Source organism: Ascaphus truei, unplaced genomic scaffold (assembly GCF_040206685.1).
Source record: "Ascaphus truei isolate aAscTru1 unplaced genomic scaffold, aAscTru1.hap1 HAP1_SCAFFOLD_342, whole genome shotgun sequence".
Taxonomy (NCBI): Eukaryota; Metazoa; Chordata; class Amphibia; order Anura; family Ascaphidae; genus Ascaphus; species Ascaphus truei.
The window spans coordinates 16,234-34,891 of NW_027456421.1; the positions used below are offsets into that span (position 1 = coordinate 16,234).

An 18,658-nucleotide genomic window follows, 5' to 3' on the forward strand; every position below is an offset into this window, starting at 1 on the left:
TCCTTTAGAGAGAAACAGCTCCCAGGGGGTGTGGTGTCCTTTAGAGATACAGCTCCCAGGGGGTGTGGTGTCCTTTAGAGATACAGCTCCCAGGGGGTGTGGTGTCCTTTAGAGAAACAGCTCCCAGGGGGTGTGGTGTCCTTAAGAGACAAAATGACCCTGAAGGAAAAGAGAAATGGGTTATAAACCCACTCCCCAGAACCGCATTGGGATAGTCCCAGAACCACTATTGGTCCACATGAGTTGAATGACTATAAATATACTCACATATGTGAAGAGCCCCATCCTGTACCTTTGGCAAAGCGTGCGGCAAATGGTGAAGTAGAGATGAGCAAAATGGTAGATATTGCGCACAGCGAGGAGAGTGGGTCCAAAATAGTATAAAAATACAGCTTTATTAATTCATTAAAAACCGGGGGTGTAGCAGCCCCCCTACATGTTTCGTGCAAACAGCACTTTATCAAGGAGTAATTACTAACTTCAAGAGCTGGCAGGTCAGCCCAGCCACCGGACGGGGTGGTCAGCGCAGTCCCTGCGTCTTGAGTGAGGGAGGTGTGACGGGGAGGAAAGGGTTAATACCTGATTTGCCATGCATTACTGTTATTCCCCATGTGCAGGCCATTTCCTGTCTGCGAGGGTAAAAGACAAGATGCATTGCTTGCCATACCCTCTAACCAACACATGATAGAAGATCTTAAATGTAAGGCAGGAGGTATTTTTTTTGTAAGTCTAAGCAGGAATTACTTGGACATCCAGCTGTGATATGGGTGAAGGAGCTTCGGTATTTTTATGACCAAGCCTGAAAGGGTTGTAATAATTTTTATGATGGAGCCTCAAAAGGCTCCCACAGATTTAGAGTCCCCCTGTCTAAAAGAGTGTCAATTATGACAAGACCCATAGGCCCATAATGTCTACAATACTGGCATACTGAAATGGGTGTAGCCCAGGTATGCTAAGTGGCAGGGGCGTCAACCTGACCCATGCGCCTGCCCACCGGACAGCCCTTTTGACCGGTCTTATGAACTGTGGGTCACTTGGCTATTCGTGGATTTTTTTGTTGCCACGAGGGGATTGGATCCACATGTTGAAGATAGCTTTGGCCAGTCTATAACTGTGGCTCCCCAGGTATTTCCCAGGGTGATTCCTGAATTTTAATCCATGATGTAAAGATGCAAGACTTTGTTCCAGCACAGCAGCAACCAGTCCAGGAGTGAAGGGGTTAATAACCACATAACCACAGGACTTTTAAAACCAAGGCTGCATTTCTTGCACTGGCAAGCAAAGGACAATTTCTTTCGTTCCAAGGACAATTTATTTCGTTTCCTGATCCCAGTGAGTGTGGTTTGAAGTGTATTCTGCAGATGTCGTGTGTTTGTCTATTAAGGAAATAAATCACAATTTATTTTGCAACTTGTTCTGTTCAATCAAGTTCCCAGAAATATAAATGTGTTGATAAAAGTTGATGTCATCGTGACAATGAGTACTGCCAAAACATATACAAGAGCATTCACAAGCCTCACTTCCAGGGAACCAATGGACTTTGTGATGTTTGTGGGTGAGATGCTTAGTGTAGTGTTACCTTGACCATGGTGATGGATATCTGTGATGTATAAGGAACACAGGCAGATGAGTATTGCTGACGAGGCTCTTTAGAGCATCATCCTGACAATCCTGTCATCTCTCTGTGGGTTATACCTTCGCAGACCCAATGGTGCATACATCTTAAAATTCTAACTTATACACACTATAAAAGAATAAAAATATTGAGTCTTTGAAAAAATGAAATGTTCCTGATAAGATCAGGCCTCTCCCAGGTATCTTATTTTCCTCGTTGGTTAACGATCAAAGTTTGTCTCGTCAAAACGTTAACTTGATGTGGCTGTGCTTTAGATGCCTTTGGTCTTTGGTGGAGCTGGAATGAGTTTTATGTGAGCCACGTGGATCCAGAAATCTCTGCCACTTTAATTGCTGTATTGGTGGTTAGTATGGGCCTTTTCATCTGGGATGAAGAGCATGCTTGCGTAGGAAATATTTAACTATTAACCCCTTCTCGAGTAGGTGCACTTTCAACTTTGCCTAGAGAGACTCAAAAAATGTATTAGTGGCATACAATACTTATTAATTGTTTTATTACCAATAGATAGTCCTTAATTTGTTCCTTTGAACTACTGATAGTCATAAGTCATCCCATAAGTGTCTCATAGGGAGATAATTTATACCTAGGAATAAATTCTTGTATCAATGTGTTTACTACTGTCTTAACATGTGCATATAGACAGAGGTATCTCCTATTAATGCTCCTCATATTTCAAACTAAGCAGCTAATGTGGACTTGACTGTACTACAATCTTAGTTCCTAAGACTTTGGGCCTCATCCATTGTCAAACCAATTGCTTCCATAATCAACTCTATCCTGTCTGCAGGCCATATCCCTAAAACCTGGAAAACTACCAGAGCTGTCCCAATCTTCAAAAGTGGGGACAAAAACACTGTCTCAAACTACAGAACAATCTCTCTTCTCCCAATACACACTTGCTCTCATTCATGCCTCACTGTCATCTCCTCCGATGCAAATGGTATCAACCTTTTCATCAAATACTAACTAACCTTAAAACTTGCCCCACAAATTAAACATCCCAATAGCCTGCACTCATGCCTATTATCACACACCCAGTCACTCCTACCTACCACGCCCATTGTGGCCAAGCACTGCCATCTACAGCACTTATTCCCTCACCTGCTATCTCTGTAAATTTCCCTTAAACCTTAGATTGTAAGCTCTTCAGGGCAGGGATTTCCTTTCCTATTGTCTGATTTTGCTGCACTTACTATTCTATTATAATTCCCTCTACTGTATTCTTTGTGAAGTGCTGAGAACATTTTTGACGCTATATATAAATAAAGTCATACACTACAATACAATACTATCCAAAGTCATGGAGTAAAATGTGTTTACTCCCAATTAAACAATTACTATTCTAAGACAAATGCCCCTAGCCAATTCCAGTCTGGCCTCCACCCCAAACACTCCATTGTAATTATTCTGCTAAAAATGTGAAATGCCTTGCATATAATATATACCCTGCTCACTTATGTAACTGTATTTGCAACTATGTATCACCTGTCCTTTAACTCTATACCCAGGACACACCCCAAAACGAGAGGTGACTCCCAATGCACCACTTCCTGGCAAAAATATTCTACAAATAAATAATAAATTAGCAACTAAGATGTTGTTTGCTTAATCAGCAGAATTAGAATTATATATTATACAGTTATTTTAACAGTAACTACTGCTTATAATAAAATAGGACACCTATGGAAAAAATAAATGGTTAAAAGTTATAAAATACATCACATTTTTAGGTAATAGTCAAATGCTTTTGTATAGGACTTCACACTAATTTTTATAATATAATCTCTTTGCACAGTGCCGAGCACACTGCCGAGCACACTGCCAGCTTTATTTTTTTTAAAGACACTCAGAGAAAAATTTCATAGCTTGTTTATCTTGGCAATTAGCCAGCCTGGGCGTTTCGCCAAAAAGACCTTGAGAGTGCCGAGCAGATAACAAAACAGCTTCTCAGTCTTCTAAATATTAATTACTAAATTGAAAATTCAGCTCAAAGTTACAAATGGAGCTCTCTCCACAGCAATAAAAATGAAAAAATTTATGGACCCTCTAAAAATAAAAATATGGCCTCTCAAAAATAAAAATATGGCCTCTCAAAAATAAAAATATAGCCTCTCAAAAAATAAAAATATGGCCTCTCAAAAATAAAAATATAGCATCTCAAAAAATAAAAATATGGCCTCTCAAAAATAAAAATATGGCCTCTCAAAAAATAAAAATATGGCCTCTCAAAAATAAAAATATGGCCTCTTAAAAATAAAAATATGGCCTCTTATACAACTGAATACACCATATATAATTTAAACAATACGTGCGAGCTTAAAATCTCTTTGCAACATATCCTAATCCTATAGAAATGCAATTGACGTGTTTTTACTGGTTTACACACAATACAGAGACCACAATACAGACACACAAAGAACATAGACACAAACTTTTCTCCTACACAGCGAATCAACTTCTCATAAATAACCTGCTTTTAAAACTAAAAAAAAATTTTTATGCTCCGGAGCTTTTGAGTTATCTTTTCGTATCTTTTGCACATTCCTTTGAAGTAAAGGGGGGGTTTTGGCGCGGTCTGTGCTGCTGTTATTCTGATTCTCTTTCTAGTTGCCATTAGAACATAAGGAAAAATAATATTTTCTGGTTTAAAAGACCCATTCGTGTGGCCAGTACGAACAAACCTTTTACATTTTTACCAGTTACAGGGCTACTCCCATTCTTTTCCGTTCTCTCTCTTAAGGTTGCACTGCAATTACTAGCAAAAATGTCCTGCCCCTTTTTTTTTTTTTTTTTTACAATTATAACACTTTCTGTCCCTTCCAAACAATATACACAGTCTCTAATTGTATCCAAATTTCTGCATAAAAACCTTTCATAAAAATAACCCTCAATACCTACTTCCTCAACACCATCGTATGCCTTGATTATCGGCAAATTCACTTGCTATTTCTTTCCTAGTCACTTTCTATTTCACTTGTTATTATATTAACTTCTGTCCTGGCAATGGTAAAAATTAATACAGCGGGACCCTTCTGTCCCTCAACAGAATTCTTTTGACCCATATTAACGTAAGGTATGTTTCCCTGTGGGATTCAAAAACACACGAGACGGCGCTCCGTGAGCTTATCAATCCCACAGAAAAAGACCCCTCTTTCATTTAAACATCTGTGCAATTTGTTGATAATAGTACAAACAGTGCCATTCTCTGGCCAACAAAATATATTTATATTGTCTCTTTTCGTTCTCTGTATTCATTCTTTATTATTTTCGTCTGCAGACACACAATCCTTTGAGAATTTTTTGTTTCCCATTATTCCCCTGTTACAGAAATCAAATTTAATTGACCTGTACAATACTTCTTTGGCTACAGAAATCAACTTTAATTGACCTGTACAATACTTCTTCGGCTACAGAAATCAACTTTAATTGACCTGTACAATTTAACGTTACAATAATCAGCGCAAGCTGATTACGTACAACTCTTTTGGCATGTTATTGTTCTGAATAGTGTAAATAGGCAAATAAGGACCTGTCACGAGACTGTTCCCCAATCACATTTTCTCACCATAACTATACCAAAGAAAAACTTGAATCACTTCAGCGGGTCCAACCCAGTCCTGATAAACCTTATACTTTTATAACATGGATACAGATAAGACCTTCTAACAAGATATCCATGAACTCACTTGGTATGTTAATGACAAGATAGAGCAAATGTACAATCAGGGACCCGTCCTGCTCAGACAACAAAAATATTTATCACAACCCAGGACAGTCTGAAAATCCCTTAAGCATACAAACACTCACCTTCATCACCAAAACACCAAAGCTTTTAACGGGACTCTTACTTTAGCCCTTAACAACTCTTACACTTTAAAATGAATACAGGAACAGATAATAATTTCACGTGAAACTGCTAGGGATTCTTACTCGTCACATCAGATAAGACACCGTTCAAAAATCAGCTCCAAGCATCACTCAAAACAATTTAATCAGGCTGTTTGTCTAAAAAATGCAGGTAGCCTTACCTTGATTCATATGAGCGCTCAGGTTTGAGTGATGGAGGAGTGATTCATCCGGGTGCTCGATTCCGATGATATTGAGTCCCTATTCGGGCGCCATCTGAGAAAAAGCGTAAATAAAAAACACAGTCCGAGGTTATTTTGAAACAGAATAACATGTGAATTTATTCAAGTCAAGTGCACATAGGAGACAGCTTTTGAAAAAAAGCTCTCTAACAATAACACGTTATGCCATATATTTATACCCTAAAACCTAAAGCTCCACCCCTTTATGGGGGGCTTGCACATCACTAATATTACCTAATTTTGTAATACATAACAATACTAAAGCTGATGTCATTTTGTAATACATAATAATACTGGATAACTGTCTGTCAGCTAAAAATCATTATGGGGTTAAATGGGATGTGCCTATTTTGCCACTTGGCACATTGTATGAGAATCAGTTTCTCTGTAAGAATCTGAGCTTATCTCAAGGTTTCTCACAACTTCTGGCCTGTTTACACTTTCAATTTGAAGCTGATTGGATGAGGAAAGATCAATAAAGTCAGCTAGGAGCGATAACATTCCATTCTCTGTTTCACACGTTTGTTTATACAGAAATGAAACACAGAAATTAAGACTCACAGAGACAAGACAAGATGGCGGATTGAAATAGTTAAACAAAATGGCTGCTTTGATCCTAATGCTGTTATGTCAGTCCCCCTAATGTCTCAACTTCGTCAGAGTCAAGGAAGGCAGGTGGAGAGTTAAGAGGTGTGGGTTGGGAGGAGGATACAGAGGGAATGTCATGACATACGGATTCCACCTTTTGTCTTTAAATAGTCAGCAAAGTCCTGAGGTGAGATGGAGGAAGAAAGATGGGTAACAGACAGTTTGAGTAGGGCCTTCAGAGTCGCTTGGGTTACACTTCTGCGTGTTTAGTTTTAGCCCGGGAGGGGCGGTGCTGAAATAGGACAGGATTAATTTGTAGTAGATGAAATCGGTAAGAGTTTATTTTCGGCTGCCAGGGTGTGATTATTTGATCTATACGTAACTATCGTAATGCCTGAGTGGATAGTTAAATACCGGGTGTGTGTGTAGGGGTGTGGGGGTGTGTGTGTGTGTGTGGGGGTGTGTGTGTGGGGGTGTGTAGGTGCTGCCTCTCGTCCTGGCCGCTAACAAGTGATCAGAATATACAGCTCCCGCTTTCTTGCAGGTGGCCGCCACACTCAATAACTTGGCTGTTCTCTACGGCAAGAGAGGCAAATACCGGGAGGCGGAGCCGCTGTGCAAGAGAGCGCTGGAGATCCGAGAGAAGGTAATACCGCACGGACATTGCTGGTGTGTGTGATTGCGCCCGCACGGTGTCTGTCAGCGCCCGCACACGGACATTGCTGGCGTGTGTGATTGCGCCCGCACGGTGTCTGTCAGCGCCCGCACACGGACATTGCTGGCGTGTGTGATTGCGCCCGCACGGTGTCTGTCAGCGCCCGCACACGGACATTGCTGGCGTGTGTGATTGCGCCCGCACACGGACATTGCTGGCGTGTGTGATTGCGCCCGCACACGGACATTGCTGGCGTGTGTGATTGCGCCCGCACGCTGTCTGTCAGCGCCCGCACACTGACATTTCTGGGCATAGCGCTCCTCTCACTGGGAACCGCGTCCCGCTCGTTGGGCACTGCGCGCTCTTTGCTGGGTTCGTGTCGGTGATTGCAAACTGACATTTCTAGGCACTGCGCCCCTCTCGCTGGGTGCGTGTTGTTGATGGCGCCCACACACTAACATTGCTGGGCACTGCGCCCCTCTCGCTGGGTGCGTGTTGGTGATGGCGCCCACACACTAACATTGCTGGGCACTGCGCCCCTCTCGCTGGGTGCGTGTTGGTGATGGCGCCCACACACTAACATTGCTGGGCACTGGACCCCTCTCGCTGGGTGCGTGTTGGTGATGGCGCCCACACACTAACATTGCTGGGCGCTGGGCACCTCGCCCTGGTCACCTCGCGCTGGACCCCTCGCGCTGGGCCCCTTGCGCCGCACACTGACAGCTAGTGTCCCCTCCGCAGGTGCTGGGTAAGGATCACCCCGATGTGGCGAAGCAGCTGAATAACCTGGCGCTGCTCTGTCAGAACCAGGGGAAGTACGAGGAGGTGGAATATTACTATTGCCGGGCACTAGAAATCTACCAGGCCCGACTGGGACCCGATGATCCGAACGTGGCCAAGACAAAGAATAACCTGGTACCGGGGACAGAGGGAAGGGAGAGAGTGGCGGCTGTGTGTGTGTGTTACTACCTGAGTGCGTGTGACAGCTGTGTGTGTGTTACTCTGATTGCGTGTGACAGCTGTGTGTGTGTGCACGTGTGTATTACTATCTGAGTGCGTATGACAGCTGTGTGCGTGTGACAACTGCGTGCGTGTGGGTGTGTATGTATATGTGTGTATATATATATATATATATATATATATTTATACATACAGCTGTGTGTATGTGTGTGTGTGAATATATATATATATATATATATATATATATATTGTGGCAGGACGGCCTCGTGGCGGGGTCAGTAAGACGCTAGACACGATGGGAAACTTTAAACACTAGTGGTTTATTAGCCACATCCAAAATAAGTACGGGTGCACTGTCCCTTTAAGAAACTACTTTCTTGAAAATTAAAGCCTAGTCCCGTTAGGGACACTAACTCACTTTTTGAGCCCTTACTAACAGGACAGCCAGCTAATCTGGTCATGCCCAAAACATGCTACACAAAGGATAACGATACATATAAGAATAAAGTCTTATCTGTTTTGCCGCTCCAGTAGCAACAGGAACACGGTTCCGGGGAGCAGGCTATGTCCAGCCTCGCAGCGATCGGGATCTTTATCCTGGGTTGGGGTCCCAGCTGGTCCCAGCAGCAAAGCTCCTCGAAGGACTGGGGAACCAGAGCAACAGCAACGGCTTCCCAGCCGGGAGAGTTCTCCCCACCTTCCTGTGGAAAAACAAGCTCTCTGTGTGTGTGTGTCACTTCCTGCTTTTAAACCTGCAGTCTCTCAGGCCTCCTGCTTAATTAGGCTGCAGGTGTGCTTCTTTCTGTCTGAGGAGATTAACACTCTGTGAACTGGCTGCAGCATCTCTCCATTCACGGTCACAGCCTACTGAGTCAGTGACTGTCACATATCCCTCTCCCCAGCGAAACATTGTCCTGTGGAGCGGCCCGTGCACCATTCCCGTGCACCAGCATCTTTGGCGAAAATGTCTGACGTCGGCCCTTCCCTCCCCCTTTTTTTTTTTTTTTTCTTGCCTTCCAATTTAGGAATTTTCTTTTTGGGATTATTACCAGGCCATCTGGGCCTGAGGACTGGTACCTCACTATCTCCTTGTGTTCAGAGACTACTTCACCCTGTATAAGAGCCTTGACTTCGGTCAGCTCATTGCATACTCTTGCCAGTAACTGTTTGGCCTTTTCCTGTGAAGACAGCAACTCCGCTTTAGCGGTGATGGGTTTTGGACCTTTTTCCATCAGCATACCTTCAGTGTTGGGTTTCACATCATTTACTTTCAGAGTTTCAAATTGGGTGGGGGTCTTTTTAACCCCAAGTGCACCCCATGATGCCTCTCTTTTACAGTCGGCAGACTCGACGGCTTGGGCCTGTCTTTCTTGTCCCCTTAACTTACTCCGTTGGGAGTGTTGCTGAACAAACTGAGGTCTTTCTCATCTTACAAACATGGACACTCTTTTGTCCCATTCTCGACTGTCTCTTCACAGCGGCTGCCTTCCTTGCAAGGAAACCACTATGGGTCCCATAGTACAACTGGCTTCTTACTGTGCTACTGCATAGCACCTTGGTCTTCCCATCCCGTGCCTTGTGAAAAGTAGACTGTAACACTGCAACGGTATTGCAGTCACGCTTCCTGGTGCGCCTCACTTGCTTTATCTCTACCACCCTTTTTCCCATGGACTGCTTCTGTGACCCAAGGATCTGTCTTAGGGTTGTAACCTCTTTCTCCAACTTCAGCTGAGGACTCTCCTGCTGGGCAGCATTAGAGTCCAACGTAGCATCCTGCTCAGTCTTCAGAGCCTCGAGTATTTCATCCAGGTCACGCTTTTGTTTCTCCGCCATCTTGCGGCCAGCACGCTCAGACTCCAGGTCCTTCCTCAGGTCATGAAGCTGTCCTGCATTTCTTTTTTCACTCAGTGCAGCTGCCAGTTCATCTTCTTTGGCGTCGAGTCGCGATTTCACATCTCCTAGCTGGTTCAGCGCAAGTCTTAAGTCTGTTTCTTTCGCTCTATTTCTGACCTGCCACTGCCAGTACTCCTCCCGGACCTTGTCCAGCTCCAGCTGCAGTCGGGCCATATCATTGGACGTGTGGTCCAGCAGCTTGCGGGTATCAGCCATCTCGGTTTCATAGCGCAATGACAGGCAAGCCACCTGTCGGACGGTCACCTTCTCCCGCTCGGCGAGCTGTATCTTGTGCTCAGCAACCTGCGTTTGCAGCTCTTCAATTTGATCCTGAAAATCCCCTCTCAGGGCCCTCACCTCTTCCCGGTGCTTGCTCTGGGCTTGCGTCAGCTCCTCCTTCATCTTTTGGTGCTCTGCAGTTTTTGTCGCCAGTATCGCTGTTGCTTCTGGCTTCTAGGCTTCTTTCTCCTTGGCATACTGACTCATGGAGATGGAGTTGCCTCTCTGCTTCTCCAGCTCTTGCTCCAGTCTTTGGACCTTCTCATGTTCCCTCTCACACAGAGTCACCTGGCTTCTAAGCTCCGCCTCCAGCGATGCTCTTGTGGCGCTCAACGTGATCTTCAGCTGCTCCAGGGCGAGGCATTCTTTTTCCAGCATTTTCTCTGCATTCTGCAGAGCAGTCTGTACTTCATTTTTTTCTTGCGACAATTGTGTCTTCACTTTCTGCGCTTGGTGAAGCTTCTGAGTCCCATCACTGACCTGACCAATCAGGTTTAAAACCTCTTCCTTCAGGTTTATATTCTCCATTTTCACAGTCTTTACATCCCTTAGGACCGTTTCATTGGCTTTCTTCAAAGTACCCAGCTCTGCCCCTAGCGATGCTCTTGTGGCGTACAGTGTGGCCCTCAGTTCCTCATGCTGTTCTGTGGGGACATACTGGGTACTCAGCCGTTCCTGTAGCACTCGCTGCTTCTCCTTGGCTGCTTGCAGACTTGCATGTAGCTCTTGCAGCTGGCTCTGCCATAAGTGCGTTGCCTGTGTGTGCTGCTGCAGGGAGACACGTTGCATCCTCTCTGCATTCTGCAGTGCTTCCTGCACCTCTAGCTTTTCCTGGATTAATTGCTCCTCCACTTTTCCTGCTTGGTGGAGCTTCTTATCACCTTTACTGATTTGATCAGTCAAGTCTGAATTTTTCTGCGTCAGACTTACATTCTCCTTCCTTACAGTCTCTAAATCCCTCAGGGCATTCTCATGGGTTTCCTTCAACATACCCAGCTCTGTGTTTAGACTGTGGCCCTCCTGGCGTGAGAGCTCCAGCTCTGTTTTGAGCGTGCTAGCTTCTTGGTGAGAAACTTCTAAGTCTTTGATGAAGTTTTGCACATCTCTCTGGGACATCTGATAGCATAGTCTCCAGTCAGGACTTGTTCTCTCTGATTCCATGTTAGCAATTGAGGTGTTGGCTTTATTCAAGCTTGTCGTCAGCTCCTCCAACTCACTCCGCAAGAGCTGCTCTGTTTTCTTTAATGCCGCATACTCTTGTATAGCTGGGAGTATACATCTCTGTACCTCTGCATTAGCTTCTCGCTCCCTATTCAATTGTTCCTGCAAGACATCATAATCACGCTGGGCAGTTTGGAGTGCAGAAATTAAGGCCTCTTTTCCCTGGATCAAGGATTCAGCTTCCCTTTGCTTCTCCTTTTCCTTTGCCACCGTTCCAGGGACAATTCTGCCCATCACTCCGGTCTGCAGCACATCTCGGTGGCTTGCTGACGCCTGTTGTCCTGATATCGCAGGCTCAAGTGGTTCGGTCACTTTCTCTGTGACTTGACAAATATTTTTATTTTTCTTCTTTCTCTTTGTTTTATTAGTTCCAGAGACATCAGTGTTACTGGGCACACACACAGGCAACTTTTGCAGCTTTCATCTGCGGGTACGTCTCTCTTCTCGGGGCCACATATGCGTCGTCATCATAATCATCATATGGCCTGAAGGGACACTGTTTTGTATGGTTAAGTACATTGCAAAACTGACACTTGACGGCGGCCATTTTAAAACCCCGTTTTTGTTTTTTTTGTTTTTTTTGTTTTTTTTTCACACCCGACGAGGCAGACTTTGCACAACACACGTAAGTTGTACGAGCTTTACAATCTTTGAACCTTCTGGGTTCTTCTTAGGGCAACATCTTTGCCAAAAATCATTTTCACTTTCTTTTTTACCAGACAGGGCAAACTTTGCTCACAGCACTTGCTAGCTGCAAATTCTCTCACTTCAGCAAAAGGCATTAGCTTTACACAGCAATCCTTTCATACCCGACGGGGCAAAATTTACACTCAGCGCTTGCTAGCTGTAACTTCCATGCTTCAGCAAAAACTCATTTTTTTTTTTTTTTTTCGCTTGAGTTCAGTGTCTCAACACATTTTCATCTACTGACCCCCAGAGGCGTAGCATCCCACTTCTGACACCACCTGTGGCAGGACGGCCTCGCGGCGGGGTCAGTAAGACGCTAGACACGATAGGAAACTTTAAACACTAGTGGTTTATTAGCCACAACCAAAATAAGTATGGGTGCACTGTCCCTTTAAGAAACTACTTTCTTGAAAATTAAAGCCTAGTCCCGTTAGGGACACCAACTCACTTCTTGAGCCCTTACTAACAGGACAGCCAGCTAATCTGGTCATGCCCAAAATATGCTACACAAAGGATAACGATACGTATAAGAATAAAGTCTTATCTGTTTTGCCGCTCCAGTAGCAAGCTATATCCAGCCTCGCAGCGATCTTGATCTTTATCCAGGGTTGGGGTCCCAGCTGGTTCCAGCAGCCTAGCTCCTCGCAGGACTGGGGGACCAGAGCAACAGCAACGGCTTCCCAGCCGGGAGAGTTCTCTCCACCTTCCTGTGGAAAAACAAGCTCTCTGTGTGTGTGTCACTTCCTGCTTTTAAACCTGCAGTCTCTCAGGCCTCCTGCTTAATTAGGCTGCAGGTGTGCTTCTTTCTGTCTGAGGAGATTAACACTCTGTGAACTGGCTGCAGCATCTCTCCATTCACTATTCCAGCCTACTGAGTTAGTGACTGTGTCACACTATATATACACAGCAACAGAGGTTACACCGCTCACTCAACACCAATATAAGGGTATTTAGATTGTGCCTAATTGCCTTGAAATGGCAAATGGGTGCAAGCTGTGTACTGGAGATAATGAGTGGCAGGCACATTGTATACTGGAGATAATGAATGGCGGGCACATTGTGTACTGGAAATAATGAAGTGGCCAAATCAACAGTTTGGTACATTCTGAGAAAAAAAAAGAACGCACTGGTGAGCTCTGCAGCACAAAAAGGCCTGGACGTCCACGGAAGACAACAGTGGTGGATGATCGTAGGATCCTTTCCATGGTAAAGAAAACCCCCTTCACAACATCCAGCCAAGTGAAGAACACTCTCTAGGAGGTAGGCATATCATTATCCAAGTCTACCATAAAGAGAAGACTTCACGAGAGCAAATACAGAGGGTTCACCACAAAATGCAAACCATTCATAAGCCTCGACAGTAGAAAGGCCAGATTAGACTTTGCCAAACAATATCTAAAAAAAAAAAGCCAACCCAGTTCTGGAACAGCATTCTTTGGACAGAGAAAACTAAGATCAACTTGTACCTGAATGAGGGGAATAAAAAAGTATGGAGAAGACTTGGAATGGCTTATGATCTGAAGCATACCACATCATCTGTAAAACACTGTGGAGGCAGTGTGATGGCATGGGCATGCATGGCTTACAATGGCACTGGGTCACTAGTGTTTATTGATAATGTGACAGAAGACAGAAACAGCCGGATGAATTCGGAAGTGTATAGGGATATATTGTCTGCTCAGATTCAGCCAAATTCAGCGAAGTTGATTGGACGGCGCTTCACTTTACAGATGGACAATGACACAAAACATACTGCGAAAGCAACCCAGGAGTTTTTTTAAGGCAAAGAAGTGGAATATTCTGCAATGGCCGAGTCAATCACCTGATCTCAACCCGATCGAGCATGCATTTCACTTGCTGAAGACAAAACTTAAGGCAGAAAGACCCACAAACAAACAACAACTAGAGACAGCTGCAGTAAAGGCCTGGCAAAGCATCACAAAGGAGGAAACCCAGCGTTTGGTGATGTCCATGCGTTCCAGACTTCAAGCAGTCATTGCCTGCAAAGGATTCTCGACAAAGTATTAAAAATGAACATTTTATTTATGATTGTGTTAATTTGTCCAATTACATTTGAGCCCCTGAAATAAGGGGACTGTGTATGAAAATGGTTGCAATTCCTAAACGTTTCATACGATATTTTTGTTCAACCCCTTGAATTAAAGCTGAAAGTCTGCACTTCTATTGCATCTCGGTTGTTTCATTTCAAATCCATTGTGGTGGCGTACAGAGGCAAAATTATGAAAATTGTGTCAGTGTCCAATTATTTCCGGACCTAACTGTATATACAGAGACGTCTCTCTGCACATACAGATATATACAGAGACGTCTCTCTGCACATACAGATATATACAGAGACATACTATGTAACTATGTAACCCCTTGAATTAAAGCTGAATGTCTTGTCGTTGTTTGTAAACTCACAAACAAGGATTTGTTGGATAATGAGAAGTTTATTTAATACATATTATGATCATAGACCAAAGTCAAATAGACTTTCTCCTAGGCGATACGCGCGCCGAGCGACAGGAGACACATAGAGGATAATAATAGCTGCTGTCTTAGGGCTGTTCTATAGTGTGTGCGGCCGTGCGCGTGCCTGTGCGAAGGTGTATACTGTGAGCTGTGAAGGGTGTGTGTGTGTGTGTGTGTGTGTGTGTGTATGTGTGTGTGTGTGTGTGTATATATGTGTGTATATATGTGTGTGTGTGTGTATATATGTGTGTGTGTGTGTGTGTGTGTGTGTGTGTGTGTGTGTGTGTGTATACACACACACATCTCAGTGTGAGGGACGGGCTGATGGTGGCCACCTATAAAACCTTATTTAGGTACGGTAGCGCTTATCTTACCAACATATACAACAATCAAATACTGCAGAACACAAGCAGCAATTCATTGCTGCTGTAACACTGACGCCCACAGCCCACAGCTAGTGATCCTGTGTGGGTTTATCCGAGACTGCTGTGTGATTGGGCGGCTTTTACCAAAATCCAGCGTGACACACAGCAGAACGCCACAATCCCGCTGTAATATCGCACACTGCAGCGTAACGGGGTGCTGAGCTGTACAGGAGGGTGTGAGATGATGAACGTATGTGTATGTGTATGAATATATATATAAATAAAACATAATACTGAGCTAAGTTATGGTGAGTAAAAAAAGTGACAAAAACCCTCCACAGGAAAGCAAATATGCAAATATTCCTGTATGCTCATCTGCATGTCTTAGGCAGGTCTGCAACCCCGCCTTTCCCCATCATCACCCAGCATACAGCACTTCCACTGCAGCAAGGGATTCTGGGAAATGACATGCAAATGAGCACACAGTGTCACTTTTTGCCTCAACCATTTTTAACATGGTTCCCTATAGGCTTAAGCTTGCTGCATGGTCACAGCTTTGAGCACAGCCAGGGTTAAGGTGCATACCCAGAAAACCACCCACAGAGAGCTGTTTCGACCTTGATGGGTCTCATCAGTGTGACCTGCCTAAGACATGCAGATGAGCATACAGTTATATTTGCATATTTGCTTTCCTGTGGAGGGTTTTTGTCACTTTTTTTACTCACCATAACTTAACTCAGTATTATGGTTTAGCCTATCCCATAGCCTCTCTTGCATTCCCAGTAAAATCAACCCCACACTGATGAGACCCATTAAGGTCGAAACAGCTGTCTGTGGGTGGTTTTCTGGGTATGCACCTTAACCCTGTGTGCGTGTTGGTGCGGCGAGTGAGTGTGTACGTGTGACAGCTGTGCGTCTCTATATCAGACCGCTCTGCGCCTGCACACGACAGCCGTGTGTGTGTGGCTGCGGCGTGTGCACGTGTGACAGCTGTGCGTCTCTATATCAGACCGCTCTGTGCCTGCACACGACAGCCGTGTGTGTGTGTGTGTGTGTGTGTGTGTGTGTGTGTGTGTGTGTGTGGCTGCGGCGTGTGCACGTGTGACAGCCGTGTGTGTGTGTGTGTGTGTGTGTGTGGCTGCGGCGTGTGCACGTGTGACAGCTGTGCGTCTCTATATCAGACCGCTCTGTGCATGCACACGACAGCCGTGTGTGTGTGTGTGTGTGTGGGTGCGGCGTGTGCACGTGTGACAGCTGTGCGTCTCTATATCAGACCGCTCTGTGCATGCACACGACAGCCGTGTGTGTGTGTGTGTGTGTGTGTGTGGCTGCGGCGTGTGCACGTGTGACAGCCGTGTGTGTGTGTGTGTGTGTGTGTGTGGCTGCGGCGTGTGCACGTGTGACAGCTGTGCGTCTCTATATCAGACCGCTCTGTGCATGCACACGACAGCCGTGTGTGTGTGTGTGTGGGTGCGGCGTGTGCACGTGTGACAGCTGTGCGTCTCTATATCAGACCGCTCTGTGCATGCACACGACAGCCGTGTGTGTGTGTGTGGCTGCGGCGTGTGCACGTGTGACAGCCGTGTGTGTGTGTGTGTGTGTGTGTGGCTGCGGCGTGTGCACGTGTGACAGCTGTGCGTCTCTATCAGACCGCTCTGTGCATGCACACGACAGCCGTGTGTGTGTGTGTGTGTGGCTGCGGCGTGTGCACGTGTGACAGCCGTGTGTGTGTGTGGCTGCGGCGTGTGCACGTGTGACAGCTGTGCGTCTCTATATCAGACCGCTCTGTGCCTGCACACGACAGCCGTGTGTGTGTGTGTGTGTGTGTGTGTGTGTGTGTGTGTGTGTGGCTGCGGCGTGTGCACGTGTGACAGCCGTGTGTGTGTGTGTGTGTGTGTGGCTGCGGCGTGTGCACGTGTGACAGCTGTGCGTCTCTATATCAGACCGCTCTGTGCATGCACACGACAGCCGTGTGTGTGTGTGTGTGTGTGTGTGTGTGTGGCTGCGGCGTGTGCACGTGTGACAGCCGTGTGTGTGTGTGTGTGTGTGTGTGTGTGGCTGCGGCGTGTGCACGTGTGACAGCTGTGCGTCTCTATATCAGACCGCTCTGTGCATGCACACGACAGCCGTGTGTGTGTGTGTGTGTGTGTGTGTGGGTGCGGCGTGTGCACGTGTGACAGCTGTGCGTCTCTATATCAGACCGCTCTGTGCATGCACACGACAGCCGTGTGTGTGTGTGTGTGTGTGTGTGGCTGCGGCGTGTGCACGTGTGACAGCCGTGTGTGTGTGTGTGTGTGTGTGTGTGTGTGTGTGTGTGTGGCTGCGGCGTGTGCACGTGTGACAGCTGTGCGTCTCTATCAGACCGCTCTGTGCATGCACACGACAGCCGTGTGTGTGTGTGTGTGTGTGGCTGCGGCGTGTGCACGTGTGACAGCCGTGTGTGTGTGTGGCTGCGGCGTGTGCACGTGTGACAGCCGTGTGTGTGTGTGTGGCTGCGGCGTGTGCACGTGTGTGACAGCCGTGTGTGTGGCTGCGGCGTGTGCACGTGTGACAGCTGTGTGTGTGTGTGTGTGTGTGTGTGTGTGTGTGTGTGTGTGTGTGTGTGGCTGCGGCGTGTGCACGTCTGACAGATGTATGTGTGTGTGTGTGTGTGTGTGTGGCTGCGGTGTGTGCACGTGTGACAGCCGTGTGTGTGTGTGGCTGCGGCGTGTGCACGTGTGACAGCCGTGTGTGTGTGTGTGTGTGTGTGTGTGTGGCTGCGGCGTGTGCACGTGTGACAGCTGTGCGTCTCTATATCAGACCGCTCTGTGCATGCACACGACAGCCGTGTGTGTGTGTGTGTGTGTGTGTGTGGCTGCGGCGTGTGCACGTGTGACAGCCGTGTGTGTGTGTGTGTGTGTGTGTGGCTGCGGCGTGTGCACGTGTGACAGCTGTGCGTCTCTATATCAGACCGCTCTGTGCATGCACACGACAGCCGTGTGTGTGTGTGTGTGTGTGGGTGCGGCGTGTGCACGTGTGACAGCTGTGCGTCTCTATATCAGACCGCTCTGTGCATGCACACGACAGCCGTGTGTGTGTGTGTGTGTGTGTGTGGCTGCGGCGTGTGCACGTGTGACAGCCGTGTGTGTGTGTGTGTGTGTGGCTGCGGCGTGTGCACGTGTGACAGCTGTGCGTCTCTATCAGACCGCTCTGTGCATGCACACGACAGCCGTGTGTGTGTGTGTGTGTGTGGCTGCGGCGTGTGCACGTGTGACAGCCGTGTGTGTGTGTGGCTGCGGCGTGTGCACGTGTGACAGCCGTGTGTGTGTGTGTGTGGCTGCGGCGTGTGCACGTGTGTGACAGCCGTGTGTGTGGCTGCGGCGTGTGCACGTGTGACATCTGTGTGTGTGTGTGTGTGTGTGTGTGTGTGTGTGTGTGTGTGTGTGTCTGCGGCGTGTGCACGTCTGACAGATGTATGTGTGTGTGTGTGTGTGTGTGTGGCTGCGGTGTGTGCACGTGTGACAGCCGTGTGTGTGTGTGGCTGCGGCGTGTGCACGTGTGACAGCTGTGTGTGTGTGTGTGTGTGTGTGTGTGGCTGCGGCGTGTGCACGTGTGACAGCCGTGTGTGGCTGCGGCGTGTGCACGTGTGACAGCCGTGTGTGTGTGTGGCTGCGGCGTGTGCACGTGTGACAGCCGTGTGTGTGTGTGGCTGCGGCGTGTGCACGTGTGACAGCCGTGTGTGTGTGTGGCTGCGGCGTGTGCACGTGTGACAGCTGTGTGTGTGTGTGTGTGTGTGTGTGTGGCTGCGGCGTGTGCACGTGTGACAGCCGTG

At 46.7% G+C, this 18,658-nt stretch overlaps 1 protein-coding gene across 1 annotated transcript in view; it reads left to right on the forward strand.

Moving 5' to 3' along the window:
* The window catches only part of LOC142483605 (kinesin light chain 4-like), a gene marked incomplete at its 5' end in the record, with an annotated part of 197,888 nt that overhangs the window by 16,080 nt on the left and 163,150 nt on the right, over positions 1-18,658 (forward strand). Inside the window, 2 exons of the mRNA XM_075583617.1 lie at positions 6,857-6,958; positions 7,709-7,882. Of these exons, the coding sequence (XP_075439732.1) occupies positions 6,857-6,958; positions 7,709-7,882 (276 nt within the window). The remainder of the gene's footprint in view (positions 1-6,856; positions 6,959-7,708; positions 7,883-18,658) is intronic.